The 19,331-nt window shown below is 37.6% G+C and overlaps 3 protein-coding genes across 11 annotated transcripts in view; 2 read left to right on the forward strand and 1 right to left on the reverse strand.

Annotated features, from left to right (window-relative positions):
* The window catches only part of LOC117407365 (protein furry homolog), a 110,065-nt gene extending 105,749 nt beyond the window's left edge, over nucleotides 1–4,316 (forward strand). For 6 of the 8 annotated variants that reach the window (XM_059029588.1, XM_059029584.1, XM_059029585.1 and 3 more), the window contains 3 exons: nucleotides 1,411–1,521; nucleotides 2,300–2,493; nucleotides 2,841–4,316. In XM_059029588.1, the coding sequence (XP_058885571.1) occupies nucleotides 1,411–1,521; nucleotides 2,300–2,493; nucleotides 2,841–3,099 (564 nt within the window). In that variant the 3' untranslated portion in view covers nucleotides 3,100–4,316. The other 2 variants (XM_059029589.1, XM_059029590.1) reach the window with 2 other exon arrangements.
* Nucleotides 4,317–6,399: 2,083 nt separating this feature from the next.
* Nucleotides 6,400–8,464, reverse strand: LOC117972867 (zygote arrest protein 2.S-like). Its single transcript, XM_034923253.2, has 4 exons — nucleotides 7,812–8,464; nucleotides 7,547–7,639; nucleotides 7,097–7,171; nucleotides 6,400–6,700 (listed from the first exon to the last, which is right to left on the reverse strand). The coding sequence occupies exons 1-4, from the start codon at nucleotides 8,442–8,444 to the stop codon at nucleotides 6,557–6,559; spliced, it is 945 nt and encodes a 314-aa protein (XP_034779144.2). The 5' UTR covers nucleotides 8,445–8,464; the 3' UTR covers nucleotides 6,400–6,556.
* A 2,116-nt stretch (nucleotides 8,465–10,580) lies between these two features.
* The window catches only part of LOC117406128 (breast cancer type 2 susceptibility protein homolog), a 28,175-nt gene continuing 19,424 nt past the window's right edge, over nucleotides 10,581–19,331 (forward strand). Inside the window, exons 1-10 of one of the 2 annotated variants that reach the window (XM_034009961.3) lie at nucleotides 10,581–10,737; nucleotides 11,393–11,491; nucleotides 12,774–13,025; nucleotides 13,238–13,313; nucleotides 13,659–13,711; nucleotides 14,105–14,145; nucleotides 14,430–14,541; nucleotides 14,642–14,697; nucleotides 15,166–15,277; nucleotides 15,612–16,682. In XM_034009961.3, coding sequence (XP_033865852.3) covers nucleotides 11,431–11,491; nucleotides 12,774–13,025; nucleotides 13,238–13,313; nucleotides 13,659–13,711; nucleotides 14,105–14,145; nucleotides 14,430–14,541; nucleotides 14,642–14,697; nucleotides 15,166–15,277; nucleotides 15,612–16,682 — 1,834 coding nt within the window. In that variant the 5' untranslated portion in view covers nucleotides 10,581–10,737; nucleotides 11,393–11,430. The remainder of the gene's footprint in view (nucleotides 10,738–11,392; nucleotides 11,492–12,773; nucleotides 13,026–13,237; nucleotides 13,314–13,658; nucleotides 13,712–14,104; nucleotides 14,146–14,429; nucleotides 14,542–14,641; nucleotides 14,698–15,165; nucleotides 15,278–15,611; nucleotides 16,683–19,331) is intronic. The other variant, XM_059029592.1, reaches the window with a different exon arrangement.

The raw sequence follows: 19,331 nt of genomic DNA on the forward strand, positions 1-19,331 counted from the left end.
ATTAAAAAGTCCATCAGATCCTACAACATTTTCTGCTGTCTGATCTGGCAACACAGTGCCTACAAACTCACTGTTTCCTTTGTATTGGTGTTCTAATAACTTGGTTGTTAGATTGGGTTGTGGTCAAAATTTGCTAGTCAACCACTCCACAGAGAAGAGACAGCTTGTTTCAGGTGTCTCTGCCTGTCATTTTTGATTCCTTGTCTTTCAGATCTCAGTGCCCTCATTCAACACTGTCTGCTGTGGGACCCTTATTGAATAGATGGGGGTTCAATAGTATCATATCTACTATTGCCCTCTCATCTGTTCAACAGAGAACCCTTTCTGTTGATGTATGGTTATACATTCACCCTCCACCAGGGTCCCCCAGGGTTCAGTTTTGTGCCCACTGTTATTAAATATATGCTTTCTGTGTTGTCTTCTTCACCAGCATGGAATGGGTTTCCATTTCTACATTGACAATACTCAAAATGCCCAGATCATGCTTCCTGACAAGGATTACTACCTCCTTTTGGCATGGTTCTTGAACCCATGATTAAAACTGTGCGGGGATCCACTAAAAGTCTTATTTAATGCCCTGCTTTCTTGTCTCTGTCTTAAAAAAAAAACATGTATACGTAACCTTTAAAAAAACAGTATGTTACATCCTGTTGATTAAATCTGAGCCCATTCTGTCTTGTGTATTTCCTTCAGCTCAGACAGATTGGATACACAATGCTTGGATTGAGATCTGGTAATTGGGAAGGCGAAAAGAACGAGAACGACCCAAATCAAACTCTGGAATTCTTGAAGAAAACGAAGATAAAAATCTCAATCCAATAGAAATGCTTTGGACTGATCTGAAAAAACTGTAGCCAGTCATTGTGTATCCAGCATGAAGGAAATATGCAAGGCAGAATGGGCTCAGATTTCACCAAAAGATGTAATGTACTGGTTAAGAATTATCATAAATGTCTGAAAGCCGTAATAAAATCTAAAGCAGGACACACTAAACACAAGTAAAGAGGTTTCACATATATAATAATACACATCTTAAGTAACCAGTGAAATGCAGAGTATATGTTCCCTGTTTCACAGAATTTTGTAAAATATTTTTTTTTGTTTTAAATTATTTTGTTAAAAAAACAAAAGTATAGATATAATAATATTTCTGCTTCCAATTGTTCCGTGCAATTTTTAGGATATACATTTACCTCAGGTATCTAGACTTTATGCATGTAGTTTATTTTAAAATGGCAGATGTTAAGGTTGAATAGGGTGTAATCAGTTCTATACAATGTAACTTAGGACTTCAACATACATACATTTTATAGATGTATCTTTCATACATTGAATTTAGTACCAGTTTGTAAATCATTTTCCTTTTACACTTAAGTTTAATCTCTTTATTTTTGTTTTTTGTTCGATTAGCAACTGGAGCTGTGTCAGCGGTTGTACAAACTCCACTTTCAGTTGCTGCTGCTTTTTCAGTCCTACTGCAAACTCATAGGACAGGTACATGCAATAAGCTCTGTGCCAGAGGTATGTATTTTTAGCTATTTACCTTTTCAAACATTTCCTTCCTGATGCCTACAGTAGGTTCCACAGAGAGATCAAGCGTACAGTGTTGGGTCCAGTGTTTGTTCATCAATTCTGACTGAAGCAGGGTCAGTTTTTTTTTAATAACAACTCAAAAGTTAAGAATCCAAATAATGAGATGTTATAATATGACTTTAATAATGAAAGCCTGGGACTTTTTTGTTATTGCTTTTCAATATAAAAAGACAGCTATAAATGTAAATATGCCGTTTCATTGACAGCCAAGTAACAAATAGACTCCCCCACCCCACCCATATCAGCCTAAAAATGTAACATACTTGCCAACATTTGTAAACTGTTCAGCGGGACAGTCGTCCCTGGGGGGTGGGGGGCCTTACGCATCATACACATGGGAGGAGTCATACGCAAAAAACACTCATTATCATATAATAGACGTACCCCCCCCAACTCAACATGACATGACCATCATCACAGTAATAATAGACATAATGAAGCGTTCTTACCTTTGTATAAGTTAGTGATCAGCAGATGTGTCAGCCGCATGAAGAGCACAGCGTTTTCACTAACTCTACTGTGCAGAATAAATGATTTTTTTTCTATGGGTAAATATCGGGACTTTCTTCCTATGCATCGGGACGCGGGACATTTACTAGGAAATCAGGGCTGTCCCGACCATATAGGGACTGTTGGCATGTATGTATGTAATCTGGTGTATAGTAATAGTTATCTGGCTTACCTCACTTTTTCTCCTGAAAATTAGCTCCTGAACATGTCCAGGGAACTGAGTGATTTGAAGAGCAGCCTGAAGGCTGCATCTGTTTCTGTCACGAATGAACAGCCCAGTTCCTCCACAGAGCCTGCATTCAGCTCCTCCGAGGCGGCCGTTCAGTCTGTGCTCGAATGCCTTCGTAACAAACAGTTCTCAACAGCTATACGCCACATCCGGGATTGCAGGTAAGGGATAACAAATGTTCACTTAAATACAGAAAATATTTTGGCTTCTACATTTATTAGTTCAAAGGGAGTTGTGTTGGTACCAACTGCGCGATTGTCAATAGCTTTTGAACAAAATGAAACAATTAAATACTCACTCTGGAATGTAGTAACCCAAACCTGATTAATAAAAAAAAAGAATTCCTTTAAAACTGTAATGCAGGTAACCTACAAAGAAATAGCAGAACAGTCCAAATTTTAGATGAACTGAGGTTTGCATTAACCAGCTTCGTATATCGCTGATATTTTTTAAATTGTATGTTTCTGTAATGCTGGTTACTGAATGTTATGTCTTTTAAACACTTCAGAAGTGTGTGGCCCAATGACATCTTTGGAAGCAGCGCCGAGGACGAGGTCCAGACTCTGCTGAACATGTACTTTAGACACCAAACCCTGGGGCAGACGGGTACCTTTGCACTGGTGGGCTCCAAACAGGACCTGTCTGAGATCTGCATGAAGCTGATGGAGCTGAATGGAGAGATTCGGGATATGATCCGCAGAGCTCAGGGTTACCGGGTGCTCACAACCTTCCTCCCAGACTCCAGCGTTTCCGGCATTAGTCTCTGACAGGAGGAGTTGCCTGTCTGTCTTTTGTTCCTGCCTGCAAGTGCTGCAATGCTGGAGTGAAGTCCTTCAATGTCTTCTCATTTCTAGGAAAGCTCGGACAAGCTGTTTTCACTCTTGCTACCTTTGAGAGTTTCATTACGTTTTCAGGTCTTCAGATGTGCAGCAACACTGTTAGAGCAAAAGCAACCTGAAGCAACCGACATAAAGTAACTCTGATTTTATTGCACTAATACTAATTTACGACTACCACTGGCTACTGAGTTAATGACTTCCACACCTGATAAAGATATACCAAAGTTATATTAACTTATTATTCTTCAGATATTTACTATTGTAATTGTTAGGGGGGAAAAGTGCAATGGTTCTTTCAATTTAAAAAAAAGACTATTTTAGAATCGAAGATTTTGAATTTCTGGAACTTTGGCTACTTGATATTGATGAACTGAGTACAGGCAGAATGAAGCTGAATTTTAAGATATGACTTGATGGTTTGGTTAAAGCTGAGGGCCTGTTACCATACCATAACCTGACTACCATTATTATTATACTGTACACACTAACATGCTAATAGTATCTTCTCACACTAAGCTGCTGTTAAGCACACTTACAATGTTACTAGGCTACTGTTTCAGAAACAACATAACCACATAGTGTGGGTATCTTATTGTGAATTAAATATAATTGGTCCTCAGCATTTTAAATGTGTTGGCTGCTTTCTACTTGATAGTTGCTCTTCTGGTTTTTTATTTGTACTACAAAAGAAAGCAAGCGTAACTTAAGTTTTTTTTTTTTAGGATGTGAATTAAATGTCCTGTCTATTAAAACTGCCAAGCATGCATATTTTATATACTATGAACTGGGTTATAGAATAGCATTGAAAAAGATGATTCATATTTGAACTCACAAGATGCGTCTGTATATAATACGAGGGGAGCTTTGCTCATGCTGGTAAGATTTTATTTTTTAATCTGTGTTGTCAAAAAGTACAAAAATGTGTGCATGTAAAAAAAAAAATTAAAAAAAAGATGCACATTTTTCAACTTCCATTAGGAAGAGTATCTATGTAAGTTTTTCAGCTTGTAAATACTTTTACAGCTTTTGTGAAGTAACTTGGGTTGGTGTTCTGTACACTCATGAATATATAATATATAATGAAATATATATGTACACACTATTACAAAATAAAGTTGAATGAATTAAAATAAATATATCTTAATTCAAGTTGCAATACTCAACTGACCTCTTTTGTCAAGAAACTTTATTTGGAGCAAAACTTAAACCAGTAGAATACAGCAAGTATTATTTAACTCGATACAAATGTTAAATGGGAATTGTGCTGTTTAAATTCTCTGTGAGTGAATTGTTAGAATATAGCTGTAACGTTCAAATACTGATGTGATACAGAGTTTATAAATAAGACTCAACCCTCAGAGTCTATCACAGCATCAAAATACAGGCTGTGTTTGCTCCCTCAGACAACAATTCATGGGTGATGGTGCTCTCACACTCAATGTCACCCAGTGGAATGAGGAGGGAGGTCAGTCCATTCCCATGAAAACAAAACAACTGGTATTTGACAGATACAGATCTCAGACAGCAATGTCCAAAGCTTTGAACTGTTGCTGAACTTCAGACAGTTTTAGAAGATTACACATAGCTACTGTAAAGTTACATGCTCTTAAAGTAATTATACACTGGAAGGAATTACACTTGCCACCTCTTGTAGAGATTAGACTGGGGGACTTTAGTTTTTATTAATAAAAAATAATAAATGATGTGGTTCTCAAGTGCAGTTCCTTGTGGCCATAATAGTTCAGGTTTCTTTTTTTTTTTTTTTTTTTTTTTCTTTTTTTTTTTTTTTTTTAATTTCCAATTATTTTTACCCTGATTTTCACCCCAATTTAGCATGCCCAATTATCATCTGTATCCCCGGCTCACCGCTCACAACCCCCGCGCCGACTCGGGAAACAGAGGCTGGAACACGCGTCCTCCGAAACGTGCTCCTGCCAAGCCGTCATTTTTCGCACTGCAGATCCACAGCAATGCTACCAGACCTATAGTGCCTGAGGACAACACAGATCTGGCGGCTCCGCTGCAGAGCCACATGCGCCCTATCGGTCACAGGGGTCGCTGATGCACGGTGAGCCGTGGATTCCCCTGCCGACCTAAGCCCTCCCTACCCGGGCAGCGCTCAGCCAATTGTGCGCCGCCCCCTAGGAACTCCCGGTCACGGTCAGCTGTGACATAGCCTGGATTCGAACCTGCGATCTCCAGGCTATAGGGCACATCCTGCGAGGAGCGCCTTTACTGGATGCGCCACTCGGGAGCCCCTATAGTTCAGGTTTCTAATAAACAATAAGGACTGCTGTATTTACATTGATCTGATTCGAGTTTAGCAGCAGGCAGAAAAAATAAGACTGGAAACCAGCTATGTCACAGAACTTTGAGATATCTTAGAATACAGAATAAAGACACTACAAAGTGTGTAGCCTTTATCACTGAAACACCAGATACTTATATATTTTAGGGCTAATCCAGGGCTGTGAATCCAACTAAAAAAAAATGTACAGTCCCTACAAAGCAGAAACTTGACCTCAATATAGCAGCCATCAGAACACATTTGACATGCAGGGTTTATATATTCCTGAAAATAGGAAATCACCATCTCAAATGGTTCGAGACAAGGTTTTTGACACTGCTGTAGTCATAGGTCAAAGGGTGCAGTTAGATTTACTGTAAGAGTTTCCACAAGACATCTAAAAGTTATTCATACCAGAACAGCATTGGCAGTAGCAGCAGTAAATTACCAAACTCAAGCAAATGCTCCAAGGCTACACTTTGAATGTCTCTCTATTCACACACTTCAGCTCAATAAAGAGGGCTTTAAATGAAATACACAATTTTAGAAAACAACCATATTTAAATACAGTAGTTTGCAACAATTTAGGGTCTGGCCAGTTTAGCAAAGCAGGCCAGTTTACTCATACCATTGATCTTTCAATGACTTTGAAATGAGGCTTGGGTCACACGCTGCTTGTACTATGGCATTGGTCCATAGGACAAACATGCAGCACTTCTCCCAAAGGAAGTAGAAAATGATTCTCAGAACACAAGTCATACCACTTGCACAAAACGTATCTTTGTCATTCACTAGATGACAGCAAACCAATACTTTGGCCACAGAGGTTTCAGGTTTTTGTTCATCACAGAACTGTTCATCACAGAGGCATGCTGGAATGTCCTCAGGTGAGGGACAGCACCACCATTCATTCTCCACTAGTAAAATGAAACCACAAAATATTTGCATCAATAATTTAATTTTATTTAACATTTACAAAACTTTATTTCAATATACAAATAGTGCAAAAAACTTCTAGCCATTATCCAGTCAGTCAAAAAAAACCTAAAGCATTCTAGAAAGAAAAACTGTACATGGTGCAGCCGCGTCCCGCTGGGCTCAAACGATGTATTTGAAGCTATAGGTGCTTTCACAGGAGAGTCTCTTGCCCTTGCAGCGTCCACACAGCTCTTGACGGTGGGGTCTCTTAATGTCAATGTGCCGCTTCTTCATGGGACAATTGCAGCGGCTCTTAGAACAAGTCTGAAGGAGGAAGGGACCTTGCATTAGAAGCAGCTATGGATACGCATTAATCTGGGGGAGAAACAGTTCATCACTTAGCATTGCTATTGGCTGTCTATTACATGAGCTACACTAGTGCAAGTAGAGGAAGACAAGTGTCCAAGTAATATTACAAGTGTCAGAATGATGTGTTAAACCATAACTTGGAATTATAAAAAAAAATTAATTATAAAATACAAGACAAGCAGCAGAGGTCAATATACAGAAATGGAGAAAGATGTGGTATACACCCCTATAATTGTATTACTCCTTGCACCAATTAACATCTTTCCAGTATACTGGATCACTTGGGCTCTACACCCTACACCAAAACAAGCCTCAGTTTGTCACAGAATTCAATATGCTGGCAAAGCTTACCTGGCACTGGATTGACTCCACCTTGTATGGATTGTAGCCTTCCTGGCATTTGCGACAAAGTTGCTTGAAGTACACCTACAGAAGAGGTGGCCATTTCCAGAAATGTGTTAGAAAAAAATTATCTATCTATGCAATCCTTCATAGCCACTGTAGCATACTGCCACATTCGCTTGAACATTGAAGATCTATCCTACCGACAGCGCCCTCACAGGTACCCGGTAATACATCAAGATAGCCCTGCTGTAACTGCTTGGCTCACCGGACTCCCCACTCCCACCCTGGTCTAGTTTGAAAGCCAGAATCAAGCACGGATGAAAGAAGCTAAACTAATGCTGTACCAATTAATAGTATAGAAAACCAACGGAGCGCACTGCAAAACTACTATAGGAGTATAGCGGCTACAGGGTAGTCTATAGAATCTGAATGTAATACTTCAAAAGTCAAACCCACCTTATTAGTTCCTGAAATGCACCACACATAAGCACTTTCCCATCGGATATTGCAATCACTGCAATGGAAAAAGCCATACTTCTGTTCCAGAAACTGAAACAGACAATCATAATGTCAACAGATTCAATTATAGTGTAGATATATAGATGTGAATAGTGTTGCAAGTATTGTTATACCCAGTTAGGCAAACTAAACTCGATCAATTTAAGCGACTGTAAACGAATACTGTACACGGATTAATTTTAACGGGTAGAATATATTGCACCTGGAATCGGAATTTCTTCTCCTGTGCGCTTTCATGTTCCCCCATTGCTGTCTTTCCGTCGCGCTTTATTTCCGCGTCGCTTTTACTATCTTCAGCATTTTCTTGCTCCCCTTTGTTTAGCGTTTCTTCCTCAGAGTCTGAATAGTTATCTTTTTCAGTGGGTTTCGCCTTATCGGTAAGGGTTAAAAACCTACGATCGAACATCGGGGAATAGACTGCAATGGGTCGAGAAAACCGAGTATTGTTGACCGGAATACTTGGCATAAATTTGTTTTTAAACGAGAAAAGGCTCTTAATAGGGGGTCTGAGGGTCAGCCCCTTTGTCTGGCGGTAAAATAGGGTTCTCGGCCCCAGAGAACACTGAACGACGGCATCTACCTTAGGGTTGACCTGGACCCCGATTTCCCTAGTGTTCGCTTTTCTGAGCCGAGGCGTGAGATTTGGATTTACTTGTGAGAGTATTGCCTTCAGCTGAGCTCTTTTGCAGAGATCAAAATAATCCACCGACTCGGGCGCAACATAGGGGCTGATGCCTTTTTTGATCCAGTTCGGTTGCTTTGGTTTTTGGTTCGGGTTACCATAGGGCCCATAGCCGGGATAAAATTTGTATGGCGAAAATATAAACCCCTCCATCGCAATCAGATAATTAAGTTATCCGTGGTCCCATTTATATATGTCATTCAATTAGCAAGTCATTCAAGTGCTAATTAATAGTGATTGTCGAAATTTGCAAAACGTTATTAACCCGTTAGCTACCCGAATAATTATACCGTACTATTGTTTAAAAATAGGTGTTTTTAATAAAACAGAAGTTTAATAAACGAATAACATTGTACTTGCTTTTTACCATGTGTCCTAGAAGAACCGCTTGATTATAATCCCTAGAGGACAAATCATTTCTCGTCTCTTTTACTTCTGTCAGTGTTTCATTGCTCCGCGTTAATGTTTTGAAGATCTATGTGGCTCTTTTTTTAAACTAAATTTAAAAACATGTATATTATTTTTTAACATATCTCTTGTTTGTTCTGTAAAATATTATCAATGTAACAAAAACATACATACATGGAAATAAAAAAGACAATTTATTTTTGCTTTTCTACCTTGCATCTAAATTAACTTTTTTCACCTTTAACTGCTGTGTGTAAGTGGTAGCAGTAGCGTGCATATATTATTACATTAGATTAATACAATTATCATAAGAACATAAGAACAAGAACGTTTACAAACGAGAGGAGGCCATTCGGCCCATCTTGCTCGTTTGGTTGTTAGTAGCTTATTGATCCCAGAATCTCATCAAGCAGCTTCTTGAAGGATCCCAGGGTGTCAGCTTCAACAACATTATTGGGGAGTTGGTTCCAGACCCTCACAATTCTCTGTCTGAAAAAGTGCCTCCTATTTTCTGTTCTGAATGCCCCTTTATCTAATATCCATTTGTGACCCCTGGTCCTTGTTTCTTTTTTCATGTCGAAAAAGTCCCCTGGGTCGACATTGTCAATACCTTTTAGAATTTTGAATGTTGAATCAGATCACCACGTAGTCGTCTTTGTTCAAGACTAAACAGATTCAATTATTTTAGCCTGTCTGCATACGACATGCCTTTTAAACCCGGGATAATTATAGCTGCTCTTCTTTGCACTCTTTCTAGAGCAGCAATATCCCTTTTGTAACGAGGTGACCAGAACTGAACACAATATTCTAGATTAGGTATTACTAATGCATTGTAAAGTTTTAACATTACTTCCCTTGATTTAAATTCAACACTTTTCACAATATATCCGAGCATCTTGTTGGCCTTTTTTATAGATTCCCCACATTGTCTAGATGAAGACATTTCCGAGTCAACATAAACTCCTAGGTCTTTTTCATAGATTCCTTGTTCAATGTCAGTATCTCCCATATGATTTATAATGCACATTTTTATTGCCTGCGTGCAGTACATATAGGAAATAAGTGGTCAGCTGGGGCCCTATTACATGCAGCACAGGAAGTAAACCTAAGCCCTAGTAGTGATGGGGGAAAAAACTGGGTTAAGTAAAAATGAAGTGTGTAATGCAGTGGCGACGCCAGGAGCAGTCCAGGAGTGGCGGGTGCCACCCCTGAAATGTGTCTGTCTCCCTTAAAATATCCACTAAAAACTACATCTCCCAGAATACCATGTCGTTAAATTCATCGGCGTTCTGCATCGCTGAGTCGGAAGTGACATCACTTGGTGCTCATCGGTGGGGAAATTTAACAATAGTTTGGTGAATCAACATGTATACATGCCAACAGTCCCTATATGGTCGGGACAGTCCCGATTTCCTAACAAATGTCCCGCGTCCCGATGCAGAGGGAGAAAGCCCGCATATTTACACATAGTAAAAAAAGCATTTATTCTGCACAGTAGAGTTAGTGAAAACCGGTTAGGGTTAGGGTTATAAAAAAAAAAAAGAAAAAAAAAAACTCCGCCCCCCCAAGGCCATCTGTCTTGCCATCAGAATCCTGGAGTCGCCACTGGTGTAATGTAAACAAACGTGACAGTAAATAAATGCTGCTAAGTGTACAGAAGGCTACACTTATACCATTGGTCATGTTAACACGCTGATCCTGGGATCTATCCTGATGATCTAGGTAAAATTAAGATCTTCCACCGTTAACTTTAGGTCACTGAAATAGACCAATCAGTTTTACTCGGAACATTTTCCTCTTTCGCCCTGTCAGTCACTGGGAATGCGCGGCGCACACTACACTACAGAGTCACACGCATAGCTTTGGTTCTGGCAGCAGCTCCTGATTGGCTCGTCAACAGACCTTCCGCCTGTAACGTTGCACGACTGGCGCGAGAGGTTGAATGTTTTGTAGGTTACGAAAGGCCTTCAGGATCAGAAAACGAATAATTTATTTGGAAACTTACAGATGAAAGTATTTACGAAATGTCGAGGTACCGGTATGTTACACTCTTCATCTATTGTTCACATTCTCCAAAAAAAAAAAAAGCTAATTTATTAGTTATTCTGTATAGTTTTGTTTTGTAAAAGCTTTTTTTGTTTACACTTCATTTATATAAGCACATAGTATGTTTATTTATTTATTTTTAAGCGTAACTTATAATCAGACGTAATATTATTTACTGAGTCTGTCGGGAACCCATCTAGTGTGTGATTAGTTGATTGCATACGCGTCAGTACTGTAAATATACATTTTGTAAACAAAATAATGACAGCACTCTGTTGCCTGTGTATGTACAGTACTACAGTGCCATTGTTTTAGTTTTAAAACATCGTGTACATTGCTAATTTTCACGAAGTTAATGCAAAATAAAAACAGCCCTAACCCTCAGATCAAAAGTAGAGTTAGAATAATAAATCAAGTAAAAGTAATGCCACTTATGACAATGAATACAGCATATACTGTGAGATAGGTACCATGCGCCCACACTTTATAGTTTTATAGGTCTAAGAACCTCTAATACAAATAATTACATTTTGCCACACAGCTGGTGGCATGTAATTTAAAAATAATAACAATAATGTATTTGCTGAATTACAATGTGTCCTCTGTACTGTAATGTTTTTCTTTCTACTTTTTTTATGGTAAATCAGAGCCTGATGGATATCATAAATACGTTCTTAATGCTTAAATGGCTGGAAATCCTGCAAGAAGAGGCCTATTTGAATGTTTCAATGCTCCTAGTAGTTTAGGTAATGTCAATTTTGGGTTCTTTCTGAAATTCATCTTAAATGCTTAAGCAACACAAAATTTGTGGTAAGATACAGAATGTGTAAGGGTGTATGTTTTGTGTAGTGTTCAAAAGTTTGGAAACAACAAGTGCTTTGAAGACTTGGGATGGCGATTGTATTTGAGTTTTCCTCACTCAGACCCTTTACTTACTAAATATCTTGGTATCCCTGAATGGGTAATTGTCTCCTCTTTAATTGTATGCCAAGGATTTTAATGAGCAATCTGTCTCACAAATTCAGTGGTGCCCTAAATATGATTAATTTACTAACAATGCTGAATGACTGGCTGGGGCATTTGTTCTCTATTTTATTCAAAAAATGATTTTACTGAGCGGTTACTGCCAAGACTGGTGCACTATTCAATGCAGTGTTATCCTTGACAGTCTGGAGCCAGAAACCAATTTTTTAGGGTAAAATTGAAAAGAAAATGTCTTACCGTCATTCTGCATTGCTAGTAAGTAGATCAAATTTGGGGTACCAAGGCACTTGTGGGACAATCTGTTCATTAAAATCTCTTGTGTATTTTTAAAGAAGAGACCATTTTCTATTCAGCGATACCAAGATGTTTAGTGAAAAGATGTCCGGGAACAAACCCCCCACACCCAGTTGTACTGCTTTCCTAGAAAAAGGAGAACATTTTGGGGTACCTTTCTACTTCTGAGATGTCTTGCTCATTACAATATTGTGCATGTTTTTAAAGAGATGATTATCTATTTAGAGATACCAGGGTATTTACTGTAGTAAGTAAGAGGTCTGAGTAAGGAAAATGGGCAATGCAATCCCCACCCCTTGTCTTTCTGTAAATTATATGTTGTTCGCAAGCTTTTGATCATGACTGTATAAGTCACATCTACCAATTCTGAAGTATTACTATATTATCACCTTGTTTTTTAAAGATATGATGAGCATAATGGGATTTTAAAATACATTTGAGCACAAAAGCATTGAACATGTAGTGTTGTTAATTGGAAGTATGTCAATTGAACCTATGAGTTTCAAGGACAGGCGAGGGCAAAATGTTAAGTTCCTCCTCTTGTATGTCTACAGTGATTGTGCAAGGCATAGTCGGTACTATATTTCAGTATTTGGTATGAACAGCTCAATAAGAGTCCGTACTAGTTTACTGTATGGGAGGATGAAGTTGGCAGAGAAATAAATGTGTTAAATTTAAGACTTTAAAAAATTTAAAAGGTTAGTTACTTAGTTAATACTCAAAGTGTGCTTTTGTTCTTTCTCTTGAAAGATTTGGGACCACTTGGTTCAAACTGGTTTGAAAAACTGACAGCGGAGGCTTCTGCACGTTGTGAACAGGAAAGCGACGCAGACCCTAAAAACTATAAAGCCCATTGTGACAAAGGAGATTATTTCAGTACACCATGCCAGAAACCTACTTTAGACAGCCAGATGGCATCTACACCAAAAATATTCAAAGGACAAGGCATTTTGTCACCTGAAACCTTTACTTCAGAACAAGAGCTGGTCACATTGGAAAGAGGTAAACCAAAGAATGTTCAGTATACTGTGTGGTACTGTAGGAGTTACACTGTACTGTATGAAATTACCATTACATTTATTTTGTTTTACACCAAGTAGACGTTTCAAGCTTTTGATAGCCATCCATTTTCAATGTGTTTGTAACTACTGTAAATACTACCAGTACTTATTCATGCAGAGTATATTTTGTTGAAATGTGTTGTTGTCTTGCAGGAGCTCTTACAAAATCACGTAGAAAACAGTTTAATGATGACACAAGCCCTTGTTTAAATGCATCGTCAAAAGAAAGGTAATTTAATTATATTCTATTAGGTCTGTGTACAATTTTTTTTTTCTTGGTAAGGCATATATTATATATGATTGAAAGTGAAATTGAAAACTTTTTTTTTTTTCGAAATGAGTAAGGTAAATTATCCATGCAAAAGAAAAGACAAGACAACGCTCTCCTTCAAGTTGTTTTACCTGTCCCACAACTCTTTCTGTGCTAAATAATAAAATAATTTTTATTCTCCTCACTTTTCCATCACTCATCTGTATTTTGTGGTCTCATTTATAAAAGGATTAGCCATGTCAAGTCTCAGATTTATTGAACTTTACAATACATAGCAAATCTCATTTTCTTTTTTATCTGCAGCCCGGCATTTTTAAGAGATATTTGTAAAACACCTCGTCGTGCTAATAACTATGGTAAGTGGTGCTTTTTTACCAGACAGTCAACTACCTGATCACAGTATTTCATTATTTCCATACAATAATAGAACAGTGTAATAGGATCTGAATCTGCACAGTATAGCAGCATCGTAATAATTAAATTCTTGCAGAATATATCATACATCCACTTCCAATGGGATTCCATGTCCTGCAATAACATGGCATAGTTTTTGTATTTTAAACTGTTTTGGCTGCCGTGGGGAATGTGTGATAATTGTGCCAGGGCCTTTTTGGAAACAATACCTGGTTCTTGCACAACCTGGAGCTAATTCCAGTAAATCTTACTTGGCATGTAACAGTTTGTATGTGTATTTTAATGGCATTTTTTCTTAGCAATTATTGCCTAATTAAATTAAATCATCTTTTCAGATGCTGTTGGATGCCTATTGGACACACCAAAAATCTTTTTGGTAAGTACCATTGTCATCCTTACAAATCGTTAAGACAAGGAATCATTTTAAATACATATTAAATACATATTACACTTTATTCCAAACACTTCTTTGACAGTTGTCTAAAATACAATGCAGTTATGCTAGCTAGTTTATTGAAATCTAGTGATTTCAGATTTAAGCTCTGCATGTTGCAAAACATACAAGCATGTACGCACTGATAATCCACGAACGCTGTACTGAAAATGGAAATATTTTTCATTGATAAGAAGGTCACTGTTGAGCATGTGATGTTGTTTCAGGTTGATGATGCAAAACGGATTTCTGAAAGTCTAGGAGTAACTGTGGATCCAGACGTGTCATGGAGTAGTTCCTTAAACACACCTACGACTGGGACACCTACACTTATACAGTGTAAGATTACACACTATAACTGTTTATCTTGTATTTATAACAATATTGAAAAGAAGTGTTCCTTAAATAGATAGAGACAAATATTTCTTCTTTTTTTCAGCTAAGGCAAAAGAGGATATTTGTCAAAAAAGGATTTCTGAGGAGGAATCTAGTATTGTAAGTAATTTTGGGGGGATATTGTTTAATTATTTTATGACTGAAATGGATTTTCATGATAAAGGCATTGATTTTGACCCTGAAACATCTCTCAACTGAGACTTCTGGTACTGACCAAATAAAAAATGTTAAGGTCTAGACTTGACGTGAAAAAAAAATTAAGAATACTGTACACCTGGGTTAGGTGAATCTCCTAGATTAAGATTTTCCCTTAACAAACAGATCTTCCAAAATTGCAAGTTTTTTTTTCAACTTGAGTCCAGGTGCTTACTTTTTTCTATGTAAATTGTTTAATTTTAAAAGTTATTCAGGAAAATGAGTTGAAAAATATTACAGTTGCATTTGGAAAGAAAAATGCCCACATTTTCAGAAGGCTCCAGCTTAAACTCCTCGGTCTAAAGAACAGCTTGTGCATACTGTAGGTGCCAAAGTTCTGCTTTTCATTGTTTTCTTATAAATGTATTTCAGTTTGTGCGCAAACTCTTCCCCTGCCAAACCAGTACAGCTGATTCTGGGTCCAATGTAATCCCTGTCACATGTGAAGATGAACAAAAAATCAGCACTTTTGTCAAAAGCTATGGTGAGTCACTATTGTTTTGATGTTGTTTAATGATAACTAAAAAAGTAAGCTGTCAATAATGTTCTTTAAAACCAGTTATCTGCTATCTGTGTTTGGGAAGGAGAATGAATGCTGAGTCTGAGGTCATATTTTGCATAAAAAGATGATTCTGTATTCAGCAATGCAAATATATGTTGTTAGCAAGAGGTTAGAGTGGAGAAAACGAGCAACAAATGAATCACTCAATGTCATTCTGTATTTATTCATCTGACAAAATACTTGTTGGAGGACAGTGCATAGAGTAGAATATTAATACACAGGCAAATAAAATCCTTTTCATTCTCTGTCTTGGTAGACTTGAATGAGGAATCAGACTGTTTGAAGAACACAAGTGGAAGCTTTGAAGGTAAAGGACAAGGCGCTGCAAGTACACCTTGGAAACAGACACTACCGGATGCCCTGCAGGATGGGGAAGTACGCAAGACTGTTGCTAGTGTACTTCACGGAGCCGAGGATGTTTTGTCAATATTTTTTAGAAACAGTACTAATTCAGGACTAAGGCGGGTGACATCCAAAAATAGCAGGAAGAGGGAATCAAACTGTTCACCTAAAAATGCTCTGTTGAAATTGCCTTCAACTGCAGTGACACAATCCTGTGAAGAGGCTGGCTTGTCTGGAGCACTTCAGAAAGAAAGATCACATTTAACAAAAGTGACAGATTGCTCTGATTTTGTTAAACAAAGTTGGTCTGAAGTCAGAATCTCTGAAAACATAGAATGGTCGCAGCTAAGCATTTCAGAATTAAATGTTACTCAGCTTGAGAAAACATGCTACAATGTACCTTGCTCATCAAAAACTGTTGCATCATCAGAAACTAATGAACCCAGTGAAAAAGAAGTAAACACAAACTCCCCTACAAGATCTATAGAAAATGACTGTAGGCCCGTACAAATTGAAGTTTTATCTAAAAATGAAACAATTTTGAACAGCTCAGATGTAATCTGTGGTAAATACATTAAGACAAATGAAACCGATATTGTGTTTCATGATGAAGCGAACACTTCAGATTGTACAATTGCAGTGCTGTTAAAGCAACTCCCTGAATACTCCCCAACAGATCTGCTACTGTTAAATATCCAGATGCCTGAAATAAAAGAACAAACTGAAAAGAAAAATGAAGATGTGGAAACAAAAGAACATGATTTGCAGCAAAATGTTCAAAAGTTTACAGATGTTCCTTCAGATAATGTTGATCCTTTAAAACAAGAACAGCTGCTGTTGTGTAATAATTCAGCAATGTCAACAACAAAGAAACCCCCGAGGAAATTTCTTTACTCCCTTCAGGACCCTCTCAACTCTGAAGAGCCCAAACTTACTGCAGGCCAGAGCGATTCATGCAAATTGTCAGCTGCTGCTGCTTCTGCAGGTATGTTATTATAGTTTTGAATGTTAATTGCTTGAAATGGTAAGTTTCTAGGAATATATATTTTTTTGTGTACGTTAATTTCTGTGTGGATGAATCACACAGAAACAGGGTGGGGTTAAAATTTGGCTAAAATGTGATGATTCCTCAACACTGATGACTTATGTGCTTAACTAGTCATCCATTGTTCTTGTACTGAATAAGTTACATGAGTTTTTCTGTATGTGATCCAAGAGCATTGAAATATGTCATCATGAATATGCTTTAAAGGGAATATTGATAGGTATAAAAAGTTGACTTTTGTTGTGCTTATCTTTGTGTACGTTTCACATATAATCTTTAGTCTCTTACTTGCCATTTGCCATTTAAACAAATTATTATATATCTCCCTTGCATCCAAACTCCCCAGTTTTCTTTACTAAACTGCAGTAGACTGCAGTTTTTTGGACTCTGACATAATTTCCTGGTGCACCAAAAACGTCACCTGAAGAAACAGTTTTTCTCAGAACACAGCGTGTTCTGTCCAGACCAGAGTGACGTGCAGAGCTCTGCAAGAACACATCACGTTTGATAAGAAATACAAGCACTGATACATCACTATTGTAGAATCATTTGTTTCAAGTTTTCTTTGAAATAGCACTTTATTTTCTGTACATACTGTGTAATTTGAAGGTCATTATTATGGAGATTATTAGCTAGACATGCAAATAGTTTTTATTTTTTATTATTATTTTATTAGATTGAAGCAGTTTTTTGTTCCTGGCTTACAAGCTAAACAAGTATTTCAAATTGTCAGTGTATTTGTAAAGTACATTGCAGTCTATTATCTTATAGTCTACACCTTGTGCTAGAAAAATATGTATGCTATTTCTTCAAGTGATTTATTTTGTGAGTATTTTCTTTTAAAATAAATTACTTTTTGCGGTTTACAAAATTTATGCACACACAAATATTACACTATAGAAACCAAGTAGTCACGTGGTATAGTTTTCAAGACGTTTTGCATTGTTTTAGCTTTGTTTTAGTCTGTCTTTTACCTATTCCCTCCTAACATGTCCAGCTGCTGTCCTTGTGGCCACTTACTTGTAACCAGTGGGTCCTAATAATCGTAAAAGTAAAGTGTGAAAGAGCGCATATACTGGTTACAATATTTGTATCAATTGGTATATTTGTAAATTACAGCCAAAGCAATTTGAAACATCTATATGAGGCTAGGAGTGTATGATAAAAGTTTGAAGATTTGTGCAAAATGAAACTAGTTATCATGTTCACCATGTAGAGTGTGACACAGAGTAGGATGAACTGGGGTGTTTAATAAACATCTGGAAACTCATTTTAAATTAAAAAAACTTGGACTAATTTTAAGAATATTTAGGTTTAACTACTTTTCAGCTTGTTATTTAAGAACAGCATAATGTTGACATGCTTTGGCTTCAAACAAGAATCAATTTCTGGCCATATTCCTCCTTCAGGGTTTTCAGGTTGCTCAGTGGAAGGAGCTGATGCTGAAGCAGATGCAGTGGCTTCTTTAGAGACTGTCTGGTCTAGTGCTTGCATTTCACTTATGAGTCAACCTTTATAGTTGTCAACATTTCCACTGTCACTGAGCACAATATTCTTGAATCTTATGTCTAACAGTGTGCTTGCTGCAAGAGTATAATTGTGTTCTATGTTCTGGACCTGATGTTTGCATTACCTTGATAGGTGAACTACCTTGTTGCTCTGTAGTTGATGTTGTTTTTTGCAGTAGTGTAACCAGAGGTATGACTTTTAAATTGGATACATAGTTTTCAGCTCCCATGTTGCTTCTTCAAAGGGTTTTAGAGCATTACTTGTGGACCTAATCTGTGCCAATTCTTCTTCACTTTAGCACAGTGTGTTCTTTCCAAGAAGACAAAGTGAAGTTGTAATAGCCTGCTGTTCTACAATTCTACCCAACATGTAAAAGACGGAATTCAATCTAGTTTCGATTGACTGTATTAATTTATGTTCAGGCATCTTCAGCTGATTTTGAATCTCTTTAGCTTTTCTGCGGCTTTTGTGCTGTGATGGGAAAAATCCAACAGTGCACTACATTTCTGCAGAAGGGAATCCAAGCTAGGGTTAGCCTTTAGTGAGTCTTTAACTAAGTTCAATGTCTGCGCAAAACATGGACTATGTTGCCATCCTGCTTTGCGAACTGCAGCCACCATGTTTGCCTCATTAGCTGTAATCACAGCTTGGACTTTGTAGTAAGGGTCCCATTCTACTGTGATTCTTATCAGATTCTCAGCAATGTTATCTCCAGTGTGCTGTCCAGGGATGTGTGATGTTTTCAAAATGTAGGACTGTATGTGCCTGTTCATATATCTATGTAATGACATGAGACAGTTAGTTAGAGATGCCCCTGTTGCCCTTGATGTCCACGTATCTGAAATTAGAACAACGCCACTTGCAGCTTCCAGTTCACTTCTATCTTAACTTTATTATATAGTTGAGGGAGTTCAGTGCGCATCAGAGATCTCCTATTCGGAATCTTATACCGAGGTTCAAGCACCTTTACAAAGGGGTGTAATCGATACTTTTGCCAAAAAATTGATACCAGATATTAAAAAGTGGTATTGAAAGTATAGATTACTTTGGTATCAATCCGCCCACCCCAATTCTGAGGCT

The sequence above is a fragment of the Acipenser ruthenus genome, chromosome 8 (genome assembly GCF_902713425.1).
Source record: "Acipenser ruthenus chromosome 8, fAciRut3.2 maternal haplotype, whole genome shotgun sequence".
Lineage (NCBI taxonomy): Eukaryota > Metazoa > Chordata > Actinopteri > Acipenseriformes > Acipenseridae > Acipenser > Acipenser ruthenus.